The sequence below is a fragment of the Cannabis sativa genome, chromosome 4 (assembly GCF_029168945.1).
Source record: "Cannabis sativa cultivar Pink pepper isolate KNU-18-1 chromosome 4, ASM2916894v1, whole genome shotgun sequence".
NCBI classification, from domain to species: Eukaryota; Viridiplantae; Streptophyta; class Magnoliopsida; order Rosales; family Cannabaceae; genus Cannabis; species Cannabis sativa.
In genome coordinates this window covers 23,744,696-23,766,321 of record NC_083604.1, presented here as the reverse complement: position 1 = coordinate 23,766,321, position 21,626 = coordinate 23,744,696, and the positions used below count along the sequence as shown (strand labels likewise).

Sequence of the window (21,626 nt, the reverse complement as noted above, 5' to 3'; positions counted from 1 at the left end):
ATCCATTTGTTCTTAAATACAAAATCAGTCTAATTAGAAGGTGAAAGAGTAAAATATGACTAAACTAATAACGACATTCCTTTTCCAACCGTACCATCCTCATCCACTAGCATCAAACTGAGTTCCTGGAATGGGAGAAAATAGGGGGTGAGCTTATAAGGCCAGTAGGAAAACAACTAATATCAAAGGACCCTTGGTTTAATAAAATTCCTGCATGGTTAGCTTTGTAAAAATAAAATATCTCATCAACAGTATCAATATGTACAAATAAAGTAGAGAGACCAAAAATAATCACAAATCAAACATCAAATGCATATCACACCGTCCACTAGACCCCTAGCTCTCAATACCAATCATAGATTACGACATCCAAAACCGGGTAGTCGCATCTGATATCCACCATAAATACCGGGGCTCAGATTTAATTCACTCCCTGTACAGATTCTAGGTCTTTCACCTACAGGTGAGTGCACACCTCATCTACCTATGATGACATAGAGACTAGGTCGTGAAACAACAATATGCACCGAACATGATTAACATGGCTCTCATCAGTATAACCAAAGCAGGCAAATAATAAGCATAACAAAAGAACATATTCCTTTTTATTTTCTAGAAAATTCGGCAGCATAACAGCTGTATTTTGAATAAACCCAAAAATCATAACCTGCATAAATATTTGCACATAAAATATATTTGGCACTCAGTGCCCCAGAACAGTCCAGAAAAATATGCAGATTAAGTTTTCAATTTTTCAAACAATTTTGTAAATCATAAAAAGTGGAATAGGTCTAATGTTATACAGCACATATAAAAATAAAGTCCAATAATCAAGTTGAGTCCCTACCTCTCCCGAGTCGTTAAATTTTTTCCAAAAGACGATCTTAAGCTCTCAAGTCCCAACCTCCAATTGTTTAGTCCAAACTAACATATTACTCTCACCTATACCATCAAATGGTTTAATAATTATCATCATCACATTCTACATTCAAAACCGAGTCCAACGACATATAATATGACTATATTTAAAATTTGGGGTTCCGAAGCCTCACCTAAGCGGTGCACATTAATAATCGGTGGCGGTAAAAATTAGTGTACCGGAAACGTCGCCGAAAATAGGAGTATTGTATATCAAAACGACCACCTCGACGAGTAGATCACACCCATGCCAACCGTTTGTCAAAACGGTACAAGATGTCACCTGAAAGTTGCCGGAAAGGGGCGGAGCTACAAAAATGTCACCGAAAAAAGTAGTGAATCGAGAAAAATGGTTTAGTGTAGGTTGTTCTCCTCGACGAGCTGAGTTTTGTGGTGAAGACGATTCGTCAAACGGACGCCGGAGGTGACCGAAAAATCCTTTCAAAGTTTGAAACCCCAAACTTTGACTTGCGATCCTAAGCTAACGGCGGCGAGAGACGCGGGGCCGCTTGGGGGGTGAGGTCGCCAGCACTAGGAGGTTCAAGCGGTCCGGCGCATGAGGTCGGGCGGTGGCCGGAGGTGGGTCGCCGGAGTGTGGTGGTTATGGAGTTTGTAGGTTGTTCTCCTCGACGAGCTGAGTTTAGTGGTGAAAAGGTCTTGTCAAACGGACACCAGAGGTGACCAAAAAATCCGTTCGAAGTTTGAATCACCAAACTTTGACTTGCGATCCCAAGCTAACGGCGGCGAAAGGAGCGGCGCCGCTTGGGGGTTGAGGTCGCCGGCACTTGGGCTTCCGATTTGTCTAATGCGTGGGGCGGTGGCCGGAGGTGGGTCGTCGAAGTGTGGTGGTTATGGAGTTTGTGGATTTTTTTTTTATTTTGAGTTTAGAAGAGAGAGAAAAATAGAGATATAAATAGAGAGAGAGAGAGAGGGGACGACAGGGGTTCAGTTTTATGGTTTTTTTTATACATATATATTATATGATACTTATTTATTTATTATATATATACTCAGTTTGACTGAGTCAAACCGAGTCTTCACATTCTTCCCCCTTAGAGAAATTTCGTCGCGAAATTTTAAAGTACAACCTCAAGTTGAAAATTAAACAAGTGAGGATACTTTATATACATCTCGGACTCTAACTCCCAAGTAGCCTCGTCTTCTCTGTGGTTCCTCCATAAGACCTTGACTACTTGAATCTCTATGTTCCTTAACACTTTTAGCTCTCTCGCCAAGATTTTGATAGGTTGTTCTTCATAAGTCACATCTTCTTGAAGAGGGATAGCCCCATACTCAATAACATGTGACGGATCTGGAGTATACTTCCTCAACATAGACACATGGAACACATTATGAACATGTCCTAACTGTCCTGGTAAGTTTAATCGATAAGGGACCTCCCCAATCCTCTCGATAACCTCAAAACGTCCAATATACCTCGGGGCTAGCTTACCCTTCACTCCAAATCTCGTTATCCACGCATAGGAGTAACTTTCAAGAAGACACAATCACCCACATCAAACTCAACTTCCCGTCGATGGAGATCGGCATAGCTTTTCTGACGACTTTGAACAACCTTAAGTCTTTCTTGGATTCTCTTAATCGTTTCAGTGGTACTAGTGATAATTTGGGGCCCAATAGTAACATGCTCATCTGGTTCTGTCCAACACAATGGCGATCTGCATGGTCTCCCATATAAGGCCTCATAAGGAGCCATGCCTATACTGGCTTGGTAGCTATTGTTGTATGTGAATTCCACCAGTGACAAGTGTTCTCCCCAACTACCTCCAAAATCCAAAACACAAGAGCGAAGCATGTCTTCCAAAGTCTATATGGTCCTCTCAGATTGTCCATCTGTCTGTGGATGGTGGGCAGTACTCAAGTGAAGTTCAGTCCCTAAGGCTTGTTGCAAGGCCTTCCAAAACCTTGATGTAAATTGAGGATCTCTATCTGAAACAATGCTTGAAGGCACTCCATGTAGTCGAACTATATTGTCTACATAAAGTCGAGCTAGCTTGGTAAGCTTGTAATCCTTCCTAATTGGAATAAAATGAGCAGACTTAGTCAAACGATCAACAATAACCCAAACAACGTCATGCTTCAAAGGTGTCAATGGCAACCCACTAACAAAGTCCATGGTAATCTTGTCCCACTTCCATTCTGGTATAGGCAAAGGTTGAAGTAAACCTGAGGGTATCTGATGCTCAGCCTTACTTGCTGACATACTATACACTTAGCTACAAAGCTGGCCACATCTCTTTTCATTCCTTCCCACCAATATTGTCTCTTTAAATCTTGGTACATCTTTGTACTTCCAGGATGTACAACGAATTTAGATCTATGGGACTCAATCAAAATGGTCTCCCTAACATCAGGGATATCTGCAACAACTAATCTTCCCATATGGTATAGATACCCTTCATTATTAACTATCCACCCATCTAGTTGCTCACCATCGTGGATTCGGTTCCAAATAAGTCTTAGTTTTTCATCTTGCCACTGACGTTGCTTAACTTGCTGAAGTAGCATTGGTGTAGCCACTATGTTAGAGATACAAGCTACTTCTTCCCCTTCATAGTATTGTAAGTTATAATCACCCATTGTGATTGTCCTTTTCCAGTCCTCAAGAGCCAAACATGCCAAAGTACCATGAGGCTTTCTACTTAGTGCATCAGCTACTACATTAGCTTTCCCGGGGTGATACTGCAAAGTGAAATCATAGTCCTCCATATACTCAACCCATCTTCTTTGCCTCAAATTCAAGTCCCTTTGAGTAAAAAGATACTTCAAGCTCTTATGATCTGAGTATAAGTCAAACTTTACGCCATACAAATAACATCTCCAAATTTTCAAGACAAAGATTACCGCAACAAGTTCTAGGTCATGCGTAGGGTAATTCTTCTCATGTGGTTTCAATTTTCGAGAAGCATAGGCAACTACCTTGCCATTTTGCATGAGTACACCTCCTAACCCAGTACCTGAAGCATCAGTGAATACCACATATGGTTCCTTACTATTAGGAACAGTGAGAACAGGTGCCGAAGTTAATCTTTCCTTCAATTCTCTAAAAGCTTTTTCACAACTCTCATCCCACATAAACTTTACTTCTTTTCTTGTTAACTTTGTCAAAGGCATAGCAATTCGTGAGAAATTCTCTACAAAGCGACTGTAGTAGCCTACCAACCCAAGAAAACTTCGAACTTCAGTGACATTCTTTGGTCTTTCCCACTGTAGAATAGAGTCTATCTTTGCAGGATCAATGGTTATACCATCTTGAGAAATTACATGGCCCAAGAACTTGACTTCAGTCATCCAAAATTCACACTTCTCTTTCTTAGCGTATAATTGATGATCTCTCAATGTCTGTAATACTGTTGTCAAGTGTTCAACATGATCCTCACGTGTCATAGAATACACCAAGATATCATCAAAGAATACCATCACAAACTTATCCGAGAAAGGTCTAAAGACTCTATTCATAAGATCCATAAATGCAGCAGGTGCATTCGTTAACCCAAATGGCATTACCAAAAACTCAAAGTGTCCATAACGTGTCCTGAAAGCAGTCTTAGGGATATCTTCTTCCCTAATCCTCAATTGATGGTAGCCTGACCTCAAATCAATCTTCGAAAAGAACTTTGAACCACCAAGTTGATCAAATAGTTCATCAATCCTCGGTAGAGGATATTTGTTTTTAATTGTCATCTGATTCAGCTTTCTATAGTCGACACAAAGTCGCAAAGTCCCATCAGCTTTCTTGGCTAACAAGATTGGAGCTCCCCATGGAGAAGTACTATGTCTGATGTAACCCTTATCCATTAACTCTCCTAATTGTTTTTTCAATTCAGCCAACTCTGCAAGTGCCATGCGATAAGGCGCAATAGAAACTGGTTGAGCTCCGGGAATCAAATCAATGCACAACTTGATCTCCCTATTAGGTGGTAACCCTGGTAAATCCTCTGGAAACACATCCGGAAAACCACTAACCACTGATATCCAAGGGAATTGGTCTAAATCCCTAGACTAATCATCGATCGCAAACAGATTCCCATAACACTCCAAGTTTCTCTTTCCACCTAAGCATGCCCTTAAGATTGGATTTTGTCTCACTGCACTCATGTTGGGTCGATAAACAATGAAATCACCACTAGGGGTTAAAAGAGTCACTCTCTTGCGTGAACAATCCACAATAGCTTGGTATTTAGACAACCAATCCATACCAAGAATTACATCAAATTTCCCCATAGGCAACACTAGTAACTTTCCAGACAACTTATGTCCCTCGAACACAATACGAACTGACCTACATATGGTGGATACCTTACCGTGTCCCCCCATAGGTACACTCAAATGCAATGCAGGACTAAAAGTTTCCCAACTCAAACCCAACATACTAGCAAACATCAAAGATATAAAGGAATGCGATGCACCAGTATCAAATAACACATGAGTCCAAGAGTGTGAGATAAGAACCATACCATCAACAACTCCCTGGTCAGCACCGCCATGTACATCATCAACCCCAAGAGCGTAGGCTTGAGCGGATGACTTTGCTTTTGCCTTTCCCCTTCCCTAACTAGGATAGCTTGTACTTGCACCAGACCCTCCACCTTGATTGTACCCTCTTTGACTCCCACTAAGAGCAGGAGTTTGGAAACCTTGTGAGTACCCCATGTTGAACCCTGAACCTTGTGGCCTAAACTGATGTTGATACTGAGACTGTTGGCCCGATTGGGGTGTGAAACCATAGGATGAAGACTGAGACTGGTTTGTCCTGAGCTGTCCATGAAAAGGAGTAGACTCTACATAGCTCCCTATGGGTCCTCCATGAGATGCTTGAAATCTTTGTTGTCGTTGCGGGCAATCTTTCTTCTTATGACCTTGTTGACCAAAACTAAAACACCCGTATGGTCCACTACGAGTCTTTCCAGATGAACAACTACTAGTGCTACCCCCACTAAATTGTTGTCCTTGGGACCACTGTCCTTGATTCTTCTTGGTCATCTTTTGGTCATTTCCTCTTCCTCTGCTTGTGTTCTTCTTCTCATTCCCTTCTACATGAGCCTCAGTTTGCAAGGCTGCTGTCACACACTCAGTCAGGTTGTTAAAGGTCAAAGGGGCTATAGGACCACGTATCGCAGGCCTCAAACGACGCATGAACTGTTCAATCACCAAGGGTTGATCAACAACACCAGGATATGCATAAGAGGATAGCTCTACAAACTTCATGTAAAATTCATTCACAGTCATATCCCCTTGTCTTAAACCATCAAATACTCCAATAAGAGCCCTCCTGTGAGATGGACTAAAATATTGTTCCCTGAAAACTTCCTCAAATTCTCGCCAAGTCATCCCATTGGCCTGGACAAGGTCTCCCACCAATCTGCTGCACCACCCTCTAACTTGGACACAACGAAAGTAACTTGGTATTCCTCAGGTACCATGGGATGTTGTCCACCCTCAAACTCAGGCACTTGGATCCGATGAAAGACTTGAAAATGATGACTCTGTTGAGCGGCATGATCCATTTGTTGAGCGGGAACAACTCTTAAGGCTTCGAGAAGGGCGTTCATAGGGAATTCAGCTTGTGGAGGTTGGACATTAGCTTGAGGGGCGTCTTCTCCAACCGTTCTCCTTGTCTTCTTTCCTTTTGGAGGCATTTTCTTAGGTCTGAGAACCAAAAGCTAATCAGTTAGTGAGGATTGGATGCTAATAATATAAATATGTCTTATACATATAAATACCAAGATACTTATTACTATTGTTATTTAAAATTAATCTAAACTATTTGGTGACAAAATCAGTCTCATTAGAAGGTGAAAGAGTAAAATATGACTAAACTAATAACGACATTCCTTTCCCAACCGTACCATCCTCATCCACTAGCATCAAACTGAGTTCCTGGAATGGGAGAAAATAGGGGGTGAGCTTATAAAGCCCAGTAGGAAAACAACTAATATCAAAGGACCCTTGGTTTAATAAAATTCCTGCATGGTTAGCTTTGTAAAAATAAAATATCTCATTAACAGTATCAATATGTACAAATAAAGTAGAGAGACCACAAATAATCACAAATCAAACATCAAATGCACATCACACCGTCCCCTAGACCCCTAGCTCTCAATACCAATCATAGAAAACGACATCCAAAACCGGGTAGTCGCATCTGACATCCACCATAAATACAGGGGCTCAGATTTAATTCACTCCCTGTACAGATTCTAGGTCTTTCACCTACAGGTGAGTGCACACCTCATCTACCTATGATGACACAGAGACTAGGTCGTGAAACAACAATATGCACCGAACATGATTAACATGGCTCTCATCAGTATAACCAAAGCAGGCAAATAATAAGCATAACAAAAGAACATATTCCGTTTTATTTTCTAGAAAATTCGGCAGCATAACAGTTGTATTTTGAATAAACCCAAAAATCATAACATGCATAAATATTTGCACACAAAAATATATTTGGCACTCAGTGCCCCAGAACAGTCCAGAAAAATATGCAGATTAAGTTTTCAATTTTTCAAACAATTTTGTAAATCATAAAAAGTGGAATATGTCTAATGTTATACAACACATATAAAAATCAAGTCCAATAATCAAGTTGAGTCCCTACCTCTCCCGAGTCGTTAAACTTTTTCCAAAGACGATCTTAAGCTCTCAAGTCCCGAGCTCCAATTGTTTAGTCCAAACTTACATATTACTCTCACCTATACCATCAAATGGTTAAATAATTATCATCATCGCATTCTACATTCAAAACTGAGTCCAACGACATATAATATGACTATATTTAACATTTGGGGTTTTGAAGCCTCACCTAAGCGGTACACATTAATAATCGGTGGCGGTAAAAATTGGTGTACTGGAAACATCACCGAAAATAGGAGTATTGTATATCAAAACGACCACCTGGACGAGTAGATCATACCCATGCCAACCGTTTGTCAAAACGGTACACGATGTCACCTGAAAGTCGCCGGAAAGGGGCGGAGCTACAAAAATGTCACCGAAAAAAGTATTGAACCGGGAAAAATGGTTTAGTGTAGGTTGTTCTCCTCGACGAGCTGAGTTTAGTGGTGAAGACGATTCGTCAAACGGACGCCGGAGGTGACCGAAAAATCCGTTCAAAGTTTGAAACCCCAAACTTTGACTTGCGATCCTAAGCTAACAGCGGCGAGAGAAGCGGTGCCGCTTGGGGGGTGAGGTCCCCGGCACTAGGAGGTTCAAGTGGTCCGGCGCATGAGGTCGGGCGATGGCCGGAGATGGGTCGCCGGAGTGTGGTGGTTATGGAGTTTGTGGGTTTTCTTTTTGTAATTTGAAGAGAGAGAAAAAAGAGAAAGATAGATAGATAAAGAGAGACACTTTTCTTTTTATTTTGATTTTTTTTTAAATACATATATATATATATATTATTATTTAATGATTTATTATATATATATATACACTCGGTTTGACTCGGTCAAACCGAGTCTTCACAGACGTGGCCTTCAAGGATTGGGCCTTACAAACCCAGTTGCAAAACAACCTACTCGATGGATACCACCACCTCTTGATTCCCTAGCGACTGATGCTTCGATTGTACCGGGGAGGGGCGGTGTGGTTATCTGGTGTGTTGGGTGATTTCTCCAGGTGTAGTTTGGGTGGTGTGGTTATCTGGTGTGTTGGGTGATTTCTCTATTAATGTGACGGAGTTGTTTGCTATTCGTCTGGGCCTGACTCTTGCGAATCAATATGGTTTCAGTATCTCTATTATTAATAGTGATTCTACAGCGAAAATTAGTTGGATAAATAAGCTTCACATAAATTTTAGTTTTCAATCTATTTTATTAAATATCTATTCTTTATTAGTTGTTGTTGGTGGTAGTTCTCGCAGCGCCATTAATTTCACGTTCGACGAATGGTGTTGCCTATACACTGACAACTTCTGTTACTAATTTAGGAGATTATATTTGGGCGGATATTTGTCCACCATTTCTGAATTCTTTAGTAATAACAGATTTATCTTATTAAATTATATTTTTTTTTCATAAAGAAATAATACATAATATAATTTAGATTATAGTTCATATGGATAAGCTATGCTGAAATGTACTACACATATTAATTGTACCACACGATCGCTGTTTGGATAGGCTTGTTGCAGTTGCTTTATAAAAATAAAAGATCATCATGCATGCAAAATATCTTTGCTATAAATAATTAATTTATGTATATGGACATGGTTTCGCTTTATCAATCATTCAAATGGTTATAGTAAATATAGTATATATAGTAGCTACAGTATAGTACTATATATACATTTGGCATTATTACATGATAGCATGTGTGCCTCGATCATATTATATATTAACTTTAAATTATATGAAGAGAGGGAGTGTTGGAGCTGATGATGAGTCCAGCACTTCGAAGCAATCTTTCCCTAATTGATTGCCATTATTATTATTATTAGTATTTGTATTAGTATTAGGTAATTCATCATCATTATTGATATTATTATTATTAATAGTAGTAGTAGTATAACCCATGTTCAATGTAAGGTCTAGGTTTAAATCAGGCAATAATCGCTGATGATGATAAACAGAACATGTAGAGAAGTAGTCCTGATTATTATCTTCCAATAAGCAACTTCCGGTGTCCGATATGTCGTAATGATCTTCGCCGTGGGGTTTTGCCGGAACTCGTTCATTTTTAGGGCTAATGTTAGGGAGGGCGGCAGATGAAGTAGTTGTTGTAGTACGCATATTATTATTATTAGCACAATTTAGTGGGAAGGAAAGAAGAGGAGAAGTAGTATTAGTAGTTGTTTTTAAGCGGTGATTGTTGGGATCAATGCCCATGTTTATGAGCTTTCTCCTTAGATGAGAGTTCCAATAGTTCTTTATCTCATTGTCCGTACGTCCAGGCAATCTTCCAGCAATTAGAGACCACCTATAATAATTAATTATTCAAAATTCGGAAATAAAATATTTAGTGGTATTCATCAAAAAAAAAAAAAATATATATATATATATATTAGTGGTACACTTATTTTTAAATATATATGTAATAAAATTACTATTAGGCACGATGATCACTTAACATTTAAAAGTTAGAAATATACGACAACTAAAGATGCTGTGTGTGATGAATAGGTACTGTCGAAAATTAATACTATTTACTAATTATGTCGTGATTACAAATTTGATATGTGTAGGAAACTATATTTTTCAAGGATCCTTTAAAATAGATGTATACATTATATTATTTCTTTTGAACTAGTACTGTTTACTGAATTTGTGTCATCATCTGTTAATTTGATTTTAATACTACATGTATCACCGGTTTTAGCTAAACTTTTTATTGTACATTGTTTTTATTATTTGCTGCATAAATTGTCGGCTTTTACAGATACTATATATGTATTAATATCTTTCTTTACAGAATGCCACTTAGTAAGTATATGTATAAAGTACTAATTTAAAAATCAAGAATTTAAGTACATCTTGTTGCTTATGAAATTACATTTGTTATTTTGAAGCTATAGATAAGAAATTTGTCGATTTCCGATTTTGGTTCAGATGGTCTTTTATATAATTAGCTATAGAAAGATATGTGCTCTCACTATAATACTAAATTCAAGAATAACAACAATGCACTACTATGATCACGACTTGTACTCGATATACATAATGCTTGTTTAGGTCTAGATTTAAGGTTTTGTTGACATAGTACTATCATTAAACTCTTATCAAAACTATCTTTATAGAAGATTTCAAAATAAATTTATTCTACAAGTTTTCTCCTGGCCCAATAATTTTGAATTTAACTCCTACACATTTCTGATTTAGAGCATGTATCTACCAAACTCAAATAGATTTTACAATTTTAATTCGGTACTTTATCTGCAGAAAAACAATCATGTTTCAAATCCAAAACTTATATGCCCCAAATATATATTTAGACCATTAATTTCTAGATAATGTAAATTTCGTGCTAACTTTAATAAAAAAGAATAAGTTATTGTTATATTTAATGCAAATTTTATAATTGTATTTCAATACATTAAAGGTAAAATATTTTGTTTAATCAAAATTAGGGGTTTTTTCATTTTTATAATTTTAAATAGTTTTTTTTTTTTTTTGCATTTCTACGGAATTCTACATTGAAATCCTATTGCAACTATCGAAGTAACCCAAATCGCAACAAAAAATCGTATAGCAGCCTAAATAAAAATCACTGCAGAAACCACTTTAGGAACCCAAATCATAAATTTGAAAAAAAAAAAAAAAAAAAGTTAAAAAGATAGTGTAAGAGGTAATTTCTCCTAATAAAAGTATAATAAAAAATATAAAAGTCACCAAAAATATTAAAATTTTATTGAAAGAATATAAAGAAATATATTAAATATGTACATAAAAATATAAAAGCTATCAATTACATTAATAAGTGGCAATAAAATAAATAAAAAAGTAATATTTATTGTGGTTTAAAATTTAACTCAGAGTAATTTGCGCCATAAATAATTAAAGTTAATTATCAGCTATAAATAAATACGTAAGTTTAATTTTTGGCAGTAATAATACATATAGAACTTTTGTAGGTACCTACATGTTAAATATTAAGTAAATTGCCACGTGTCAATTTCTAATTGGTGGAAGTCATCAAATTTTTATTTTTTTAAAAAAAAATAATTTAAATATACCAATAAGAAAATGACATGTGATAATTCCTACAGAGTTCAAAAAATATAACTTACGTATTATTACAGCCAAATATTAAAGTTAGCTATTTATTTGCAACTCGGAGTTAAACTTAAATATTTATACTGCAAATTACTCATTTAACTCAAATTATATTTTGTATTTTGTGTGAAATTTGCCATAATTTTTAACATTAGCAAAATTTTTGAACCACATTATACACAATCATCCCATTAGAGTTCAATTTTATAAATATTTCTAAAAAAATGTCATATATGCACAACAAGTACATCGATTACTTTTGGAAACTGCCCTTGTAAATTTTTAAAGTTCATATATAATCAAAATTAACAAAATGTACGAGTTGCACATTATATTATATAACTTTTGCTGGGTTTTTGTATTTTAATTGAGGTACTCTCCATTTGGTGAAGCTTATAAATACGTGTGTGTATATATATATATATTAATTACTCTCTCTCTTACTGAAAAGATTATCACCAAATATGAGTGATTTTTTCTTCCAGCTGATTTCCTCTACACCTAAAATTAATTATGTGTTGTGTTATTTGCAACATTCTTCAACAATATAACTAAATATTTTCCTCTTTCTGATTTAATTCCATGGTTAATGTATGCTGTATAATTTGAAGCTTTCCAAAATATTATTATACAAAAAGTGGATGATCAATTAATCAAAAGTTTTCGTCATATATGACTTGTATTACTACACACCATTACTTTTTTTTTTTTCGTTTTCAAAATTTTCATTTTTAGGAGGAATAAAACATACATTAATTTCTTAAAAAAAATTATGGTGAAATTCAAATTAGATTTATTAGTCCATCAATATATTTTAGTTTACATAGTTATACATTAATTCCCATTAATAACAGATTTTATAATTTTGTTCATGTTTAGTCTTGTTAGATCGATTAAGAAATAAAAGGCTTAATATAATAGAGAGATTAATTCGTAGATACGAAAACCAGAGAAAGATACCGGTTGCCTAGGAGTGCATGGAGTTTGATGATGAGATCTTCTTCATCTTCAGCAAAGTTGCCTCTTTTAAGGTCTGGACGCAAATAGTTAATCCATCTCAGTCGGCAGCTTTTTCCACATCGAAGCAACCCTGAATGAATCAATGGATATAAATTAAAAGGAAAATTAATTACACGTTAATTAAATAGAAAAAAGGATAACATGGATTAATTTACTAATGCATATATATATGTGGTTAATAATTGAGATATAATTACTTACCTGCAGCCTTGGGAAGGGTTCGCCAGCAACCCTCGCCGTGTTGGTTGATGTAATCTATAAGCTTCTGGTCCTCTTCTATGGACCAAGCTCCTTTGTTTTTGTCTTGCTTTTCAGAACAAGGTTTTCTCATTCTATGTATGTATCTAGCTCTACCTACGTATACTTCTTATTAGAAATTTTTAATAATTATTAAGCCAGTTTATTTCAATATAAATTCAATAAAGTGTATATAGATCTATGGAAGAGTAACTATATACTAAATATACTTTTATATGAACTGAACACTTTTAATTTGATGATGAAAGAATGAAATAACGAAGAACAGACTAAAATCAGAGATGAAAGTCAGGTATAAATATTGGTTTGTTGTACAAAAAAAACAATTGTGTATTATTTTTTGTTATTATTATTATTATTTTTTTTTAAAAAAAAAGGTTTGACTTTTTGACTTGGACTGGTTGTTTTGGCCATGCATGACTAGGGTGCGTGTGGTTGCTGGGATGGGAAGTATCGTATGCTACTTGTTGTTGTATTATATATATATATAAATTCACAACGTTATTGGTGTTAGTTGCCCCATGTAACTAAATTCACAACATTAATCAAAAATTATATAATGACAATTATGCTCAATAATTATCAAAAATACTATTTTATTTAAGGCATTAAAACATTAGTGAATAAAACATATTATCTTGTAAATAAAATTTTCTTCGTACATTATCATCACTTGTGCTCTTTTAATCTACACTCAAAAGAGAAGAAAGAGATGCAAGAGTTTTTTATGAATACTATTGTACTCTCTATTTCTATGCACACTTATCCCATACACATCCTTAGTCATCAATAAGAGGCATGACCCTTATAAGGATTAATAGGTATATTGGGCTTATAGCCCAAATTGAGAGAATTTATTGTCTTATCCTAATAGTCTGATCAAAGAACGTTTTAAAGCGTGTTCATAGGCTTCGGGCGTGTTAGTACGTTATGTCTATCTCATTATGGCTCGATAATAATATCATACATTACCATTTATATAGTTATCATTATATGATTATACCGACACTAAGTGAGCAACTATTAATTATGTTAGTCCACATAAAATATTCAAACAATCTGCCACTTGGACTACATAATTACACATATATGTGCTATCACTATGCAATAGTGTCAACAGACAAAAATCTCAAGAAACACTAATACAAAACTAATTGTGCATCATATTGTATCAACAGGATACAAATACAATATATAATAAGACATCCGCGATTCATAAAACATGATGATAACTACTGATCTGGATTCGCTCGAACATAGCGCCGAGACTAAGCCACTGGTTCGTATCAACAAGTTTCCACACTAAATTACTACTACAAAGCAGTCTTTTAGAGGTTGGTTTTTTGACACCTTTTATAAAAAGGAAAGCTAAAAGGTGTAAAAATACCCGCCTTTTAAAAATTGACATTTAGAGGCGGTTATTTTATAAAAATCGTAGTTATAATATTTACTAAAACCATTTGCCTTCGATTTTTAATTAGAAATAATAAACTGTAACGAAAACCCCCTATGGTGTCGGTCATTTGAAAATAACTTACGGCATAGGTGTCATTTATATTTAACACATGTAGCCTATGTCGTCAGTTTTTTCAAATAACCGACGCTATAAGATTATATATTAACACTTCAGCATCCGTCTTCACCTATTCTTCATCTTCTTTTTCCTAACAAAACCAAGCGAAGAATAACTAACACTATCCAAAATCGTTGCCACCTTTGCCAATTACCTCTCCTACAGTCCATATCTCCACCATTTGAGCGTACGTTTTTTTTTTTTAAAAAAAAACTTCTATTTTCAATACCTAAACCTATACACCCGAAATAATTTCAATTTTCCCTATTTTCAATGTAAACTGAAGCCAAGAAATAATGTGGTGGTTATAACTCTAGCCACCGATTTTAGTAGAGAAAACGTTGAATCTCAACGTCCAAGGTATAAATATGATTTTTATTCATTTTAGTAATATACATTGCTTAATTTTCATTTTTATAAATTTTTTGGAGTTTTCTATATTATTAAGATTATGTTGTTGTGTGTGTGCATAATATACAGTACATATATATGTATGTATTTTGTCGCCATTGGTTGCCAGATTGGAGTTATAAAATAAAAATTTAAACCTTAATATACAGTACATATGTATATATTTTGTGTTTTATTGAATACGTATGTGTGTATACATATTTTGTAGTTGTATTGTATTTATAAAAATATTTTAATTGTATTGTATATATTCTAAGTATTGTATATGTATTGTGAATGAGAATGAGATAGAGAGTTTTAATTAGTTTAAAAATTAAGTTTTTAAAATTTTGTTAGTGAGAGATATAATTTATTATATATGAATATGTAAATTTTTTTAAAAGTAGATGAGAAAAAATAGCTCATTTATTTATTTTTTAATTTACTTATTGAATTTAATTTTTTTTCGTATTCCTATTTATGTGTTTTTATATTTTTTACTAATTAGTAACTAGTTATTTTTTTTTATTCATATTCATATATTTACTAACTAGTTATATCATTTATTAGTAACTAGTTACTCATAAATGATATAATTAGTAAGTAGTTAAATAATTAAATTTTAATTTTGTGGTATTTTAATATATTGTAGATTGTGAGCTAATTTTCAAGGTTCTAAATAATTTAGTGTTGATTGGATTTTAGCTAGTTATAGGTATATATATTAACTAACTTTTGTTATTAATTAATTATCAATGCTTAGTGAAGTTTTAATATCTTAAATATTAATCCTTAGTGAAGTAGGTTTTGAGATATATTTTACTACGATCGGATGGGTAGAATAATATGCATGTTTTGAATATCTTAAATATTCAACAGTAGTGAAGTAGGTTATGTGAATACATATACTGCAGTCGGATGGGTGGATAATTGTTGTATTGTTAATGTTATTTGGTTTGTTTTGTATTATTTTATTTATCTTGTTTGTTATTTTTGGCATGTTCAAAATTTTCGGGAACGTCAAACTATAGCTTGTTATGCTGTCTAAACTTCGGTAGAATTAGGATAAATTTTACTAAAAATAAATATATATTAAAGGAAAAGTGTTATGCATAACACAAATAATTAGTTACTAGTTGTAAGAAACTAGTTAGTTAATTACAACTTATATAACTAGTAACTATTTACAATTAGTTACTAGTTATCATGCCAATATTTTAAATGAGTAACATAATAACATAATCTAAACTAATACAAGAATTAGAGTAGTATATAAATATTAAATAGTTGTGAGAACTAGTTAGTTACATTATGTAAATTGTAACTAGTTATAATTAATTATTAAATACTGATATTTTTTTGTTAAGATTTTCTTTATGGATGCATGAAGAGAGAGATACACTGTGTAATACCCTAGAATTAAGAAATGGATTAGCAAAACCCTAAGTAGATGATTATGAATAATTGAGGAATTATATTATTATATAGTTCAATAAATGAGAATTTATTTGATTAATTATATGTTAAGACCCCGTTGGTGAGCCAGGGGCATTTTAGTAATTATCACTACAAGAAATATAGGCATCAATGAGGACAAATTTCGTTAGTAAAAAGTCCCTTTTTCGTCAGTATTAACCATCAATGAGGACATTTCGTTGGTGAAAAGTCGTTGGGAATAGTTCGTTGGCAAAAATGATTATCAACAACGACTTTTAATGTCGTTGGCAATTTAAAATATCACCAACGACATAGTCGTTGGGAATAAAAATTGATTTATTTTTTATTATTATTATTTTTGTGAGTATTTCCGAAAAAAAAATTAATAGTTATATTAAAATTATTTTTAATTAATTATTATTATATAAAATTATATTAAAATTATTTAATGAATATTATAAAAAATTATATTAAAATTTTTAATTTTTATAATTATATAAAAATTATTTATTTAATTAATTAATTATATTAAAATTATTTCTATTTAATTAATTAATATATAAAATTATTTAATTAATTAAGATATAAATCATTTAACTAAAATTTAATATTTAGAGTCAGAAACATTACAATGAAAACTGAGTTATAAACATTACAATACTGCATACTTAAATATAAATTAAGTGTTTATAAAATGTTAATAAACATAAAATCGATAGTTCGTAAAATTGAAGTGAAAATTCTAAAAGATGTTTATAGTAGCATCGTCCTCATCACTAGCATCTCCAGGAACATCCGACATCTGTGGGTAGTATGGCGGCATATGCGAACTTATCATCTGAGATGTCTGCTGCCCATGTAGTATTGGTATCATTTGAGATGTCTGCTGCCCTTATGGTATCGGAATCATCTGAGATGTCTATTGCCCTTATTGTGTTGGCATCATCTGAGAAGTCTGCTGACCTAATTGTGTCGGCATCATCTGAGATGTATGCTGCCATGGTTGTGTCAGCGTCTGCGATGTAATTTGATCTTCATTAAATGACTTAATTTTAGAATTAATTTCATTAAATTTTTTAAATAATTATTAATTTCAAAAATTTATCATTTTAAATATAACTTGTTAACATTTTTTAAAGAAATTACTAACTTATTATAAATTATTAAATTAACATGCATATTTTTGTTCTCTAAAATTTTTAAAAAATTTCAGCAGCATAACATTTATATTTTAAACCACCCAAAGATTTTAAAACATATTCTAAACACTTCAAAAATTAAAATACATCACAGATTTTTAAACATATTTTCAGAATAAATCAAAAAATTCACTACTACAAATTACACTATTTACGTCGGTCAACGCTACTATTCACAGCGTTGACCGACGTGAATAGTACTGAAATAATTGGGGCGTCTCTTTAAAAATGACACTAATAATATGATATTTGCGTCATTTAGGTATATGACGCTAAAAACTAAACTGACGCGAATAAGCAAAAATTTAAAAAAATTCGTTACATTTTGCGTCGTTTATTAATAGTCAATTATTGTGTTAGCGACCTTTTAAAAATGACGCAAAATACAATAGTGAGAGTTAATAATTGACGCAACAAAAAAGTGAAATCCCTAAAACTAAACCTAAACACAATATATTGTTCATCATTTCACGACCTAAGCCAAAGACTCCATAGTCGATCTAAACGTGAAAGACTCCACAATCGACCTAAACGCACTGCCGCCCTCAACCCTTATAGTCGAGCTCTCAGTCGCTAGCAGTGGCGTTTCTCGTCTCCTCTCGCCTCCGGTTTTAAAAGGAAGCTAATCGATCTCCCAGTCGCAGCAGTGGAGTTTCTCTTCTCCTCCTCCAGCCTCCGGTGGTCTCTCCTGTTGCTGCTGGTGGTCTGTGGTCTCTCTTCAGACAACGGCGAGGAGATATATCAGATGCAAAGGTCTAAAGGTTTGCTTACCATCTCCAATCTCCTTCCCCCATCTCTCTTTATAACTCCATTAATGAGTTTCACAATGGATATCCTTTCTTCTTCAATGCTCACTAACCAAAGTCTTATGACTCGTCCTTCATGTCCGGTCAACTTGTCTAGTAGTGGGTCGGTCTCTGTTCTTGGGTTCTCTTTACCCAATCTGAGAATGGCTTGTGTGGAAACCATGGAATTGGGTCATAAGGGCTTCAGTCGCAGTTGAACAACAAACCCAGAAGACTAGAGTAGCTTTTATCAGAATTGGGACTAGAGTAAGGTGCATTCTTTTTCATTTTAGTGTTCTTCGTTTCAGCTTCTTTTGACTTGGCAAGAAATTACAAATGTAGTTAGAATTTTGTTCAATTTTGGGTGTTCGAATTGACATGGGTTTTCTACATTATGTCCTTTTCCTGTTCATTCTTTCAGATCTTGATGTGTTGAGAATTTTACTTTTTGTGCATCTATACATGGTTTGTTGATCCAAACGATTACTTATGCTTTTTTTTTACTATAATTCCTTAACACTTACCATAAATGTACTTATATATAGAAATCATTATAGTAAATACCGATGCTATAAATTTGATGTTTGTAACAAATGTATGTGACATTAACTAAAACCTTTTATTATATTGGACTTCTTTCTATGTTGATACTACTGAGGATTGCTGAGAGTTTCCACTTTTCAAGTAGAAGAAACATGGTTGAAGCATTAGTGGAACTATTGCTTTATACCTTAATATTTTAATGTCCTCTGATTATATTATGTACTTATTGCTTTGGTGTCAAATGACTCTTCCGATATTTCTACTGTATACTTAAAATGTTGATTCATCCTTTTTCTCTGCATATGTGTTTCGATGCATAACCTAATGTGTTCTTTTGGTTAACTTTGTTTTTTGTATGTAATTGATGGAATGTATTGAATCAAGTATTGACAATAAAGCTTGAATGAAGAGGAAGTTGTTAACTGCATTGAAGTGGGTTAGGTTTGAGATTTTCAGATTGGCCTCTGATAATAATCAAAGGAAATGGGATTAGTCCCTTTTTTGAAATGATTCATTTGTATTGGTCATAATATTCACTAGTGACTGTTATGTAGAGTTCGTTTTTGCCTTAAAATTCCAATCTTTAGTCATTGACTTTCACCCTTTTTGGTCTTGTTTCAAAACATAAAATAAAATAGCATGATTGTTTGTAGCAGAACTTGTTTTACAAACAAAAGCTAGGAACTTTAATTTAAAGTCTATATATATAGGTTGATGCATATGCGTTTTGCTTTTTAATTTAATACCCTTTCCTTGAAACTTTTTTTTTTAAAAAAAAAGGAAAAGGAAAGAACAAAACTTTAACTTATGTCCATCACTTTTCTTTTTTGGTGTTAGATCCTTAGATTCTTACAATTTGCTTCCCTCTTTGGGACTGAATTTGTTTATGAATCTCTGTTTTCAATTCCATTTTTAAGCAAGTTTGTTTGGTTTTAGAGTCGCAAAGACTTTGAGGGATCTCTCTTTGTCGTTAAAAGGTAACAACTTCTATCTTGACCGTTTTGTAATTGTCTAGTAATACTTGTTTTTTCTGTGTTGGGGTTTTCTTTATGGTTAAATTGTAATTGGCTTAGGCTCACCTAGTTCAATGTATCTTTTTGCTGTTAAGGAATACTCAACTTCGGTTTCAGTTCATTGTCATGAATCGGCGTAACACAGGTTCGCATTCGTACTCATTTGTAATTCATTTTAGGAATTAACTCATTTATTTATTATAGTTTGTTTATTAGTAAGCTGCTGAGATCACATTTAGAGCATGTTACTAAGTTGGGCTTTATCTTTCTATTTGAATATTCCGTAAGGTTCTAAATACTCATTTGGTTCTTAGTGTTATTCCACTTTGTAGATGACTGTTATCTCTTCATGATAATGTTATTGGTTTTTACATGCCTTAGTACAAATTAGTTACTGGCAGTGGAATTTGAAACTGAGACAAGGAGAATTAGAAACCTGTATAAGTATGATTTTTTTTTTTGATACAGAAGGAATCACTTTCCATTGAAAATGGCCCATATAAGACTTACAATTTGTTATTCTTTTTACTTGCTAATTCTTTCAAAAAAATAAAAAGAAATTACACAATGTTAAGATACACAATTTGGCTCTAAAGTTTCATAACATCAAATTTCGCAAACCGAAAACTCTTTTATCAACTAATTTCAGTATGAAGTATCTACAGATTCACACAGAGTCACACACATATTATTATTGTTTGATTTGTGTCCCGCTGTGTTTAGCCTTTGATATGTAGGTAAGGCAATAATGTAATACATTACACACTTGAATTATCAAGCTTTAACTTGATCCATTTCACAAGAATCTTGCCTTCAATCCACATTACACACTGTATTTAGCCTTTAATCTTTCGGTAAGGCAATAGTGAATTGCTCAGTTTAAATCTTGAGTTTGAGTAGCCTAGTTAAAAAAAAACATGATTGAATCAATCGAGAAGCTCCCAGCTCAAACTTTTTCAAGGTAGTAACACTTTTCTACAAAAAAAAAGCAGCTTCTCATCAAGTCTTACAAAATTATATTGAAAAGATACAACATTTCAAAACTATACACAGTTTTCAAACTCTTTATTATTAGTCAAATATTTCCCAGTGCTGAGTTATTTTGGTAGAAGATTGCATTGGTGGTGATGGAGCACTTAGGCTTCTTTATTTAGTTTGTATTTTAATTATACTTTTAATATAATGATTAATGTTTTTTTATCTTTTGTTTTACAGTTCAAGTCAGACGCTCCTTATAGTAACGAGGAGATCAATGCAGTACGGGATGAGTGAGCCGAATTTGTGAAGCCTTTGATTATAAATTAAGTACAAGGTTACTACTTTTGTTATAATACATGAGTAACAAGTTTTATGATTATTGTTATTTTTTGCATATGTAATTAGTTTATATTTAGTTTACGATATACATGGAATTTAAGTTTTAGGATCGATTCTATTAACAATTTTGGTATTGTGTGATTAGTTAATAGAATCGATTACTAATTTATGTAAGTTTTAAAAATGTTATTTTAACTTTTTTGTATTATGTATTTACTATTGTATAGAATTATTCTAAAATTTGATAATGCAGGTGGGGAAAATTGCATGAAAAATTTGCAATTTTCCCTTACTTATACTTGCGCTTCATTTTATATAAGTGACGCAATAGGTAAAAAAAAAAGTATTTTCGTAATAGATATGGCATTTTTAAAACGACGGAATAACTTTTTTGTGACAGTTTTAAAATGCCATGAAACATTTAGCGTCATTTTTTAACC

General features: G+C 33.5%; 1 protein-coding gene and 1 long non-coding RNA gene across 3 annotated transcripts; one reads left to right on the top strand and one right to left on the bottom strand.

Annotated features, from left to right (window-relative positions):
- Positions 1-9,100: 9,100 nt before the first annotated feature.
- LOC115712163 (transcription factor MYB8) lies at positions 9,101-13,248 on the bottom strand. Its single transcript, XM_030640410.2, has 3 exons — positions 12,873-13,248; positions 12,612-12,741; positions 9,101-9,858 (listed from the first exon to the last, which is right to left on the bottom strand). Exons 1-3 carry the CDS (start codon positions 13,000-13,002, stop codon positions 9,288-9,290), a joined length of 831 nt encoding a protein of 276 aa, XP_030496270.2. The 5' UTR covers positions 13,003-13,248; the 3' UTR covers positions 9,101-9,287.
- A 4,677-nt stretch (positions 13,249-17,925) lies between these two features.
- LOC115725717 (uncharacterized) lies at positions 17,926-21,398 on the top strand. 2 transcript variants are annotated; one of them, XR_009687294.1, is made up of 4 exons: positions 17,927-18,289; positions 18,432-19,833; positions 19,965-20,014; positions 21,085-21,398. It is a non-coding gene; the product is annotated as an uncharacterized LOC115725717 (long non-coding RNA). The 2 variants fall into 2 exon arrangements; XR_009687293.1 differs by having other exon boundaries at positions 17,926-18,289; positions 18,432-20,014.
- Positions 21,399-21,626: the final 228 nt, after the last annotated feature.

Bases quoted from the DNA above. Each gene is read 5' to 3' on its own strand.
- LOC115712163 (XM_030640410.2), bottom strand. From the start codon at position 13,002: ATGAGAAAACCTTGTTCTGAAAAGCAAGACAAAAACAAAGGAGCTTGG. The intron at 12,742-12,872 runs GTAAGTAATTAT...TGATTCATTCAG, and splicing joins AACCCTTCCCAAGGCTGCAG to GGTTGCTTCGATGTGGAAAA. The intron at 9,859-12,611 runs GTATCTTTCTCT...TAATTATTATAG, and splicing joins CATGCACTCCTAGGCAACCG to GTGGTCTCTAATTGCTGGAA.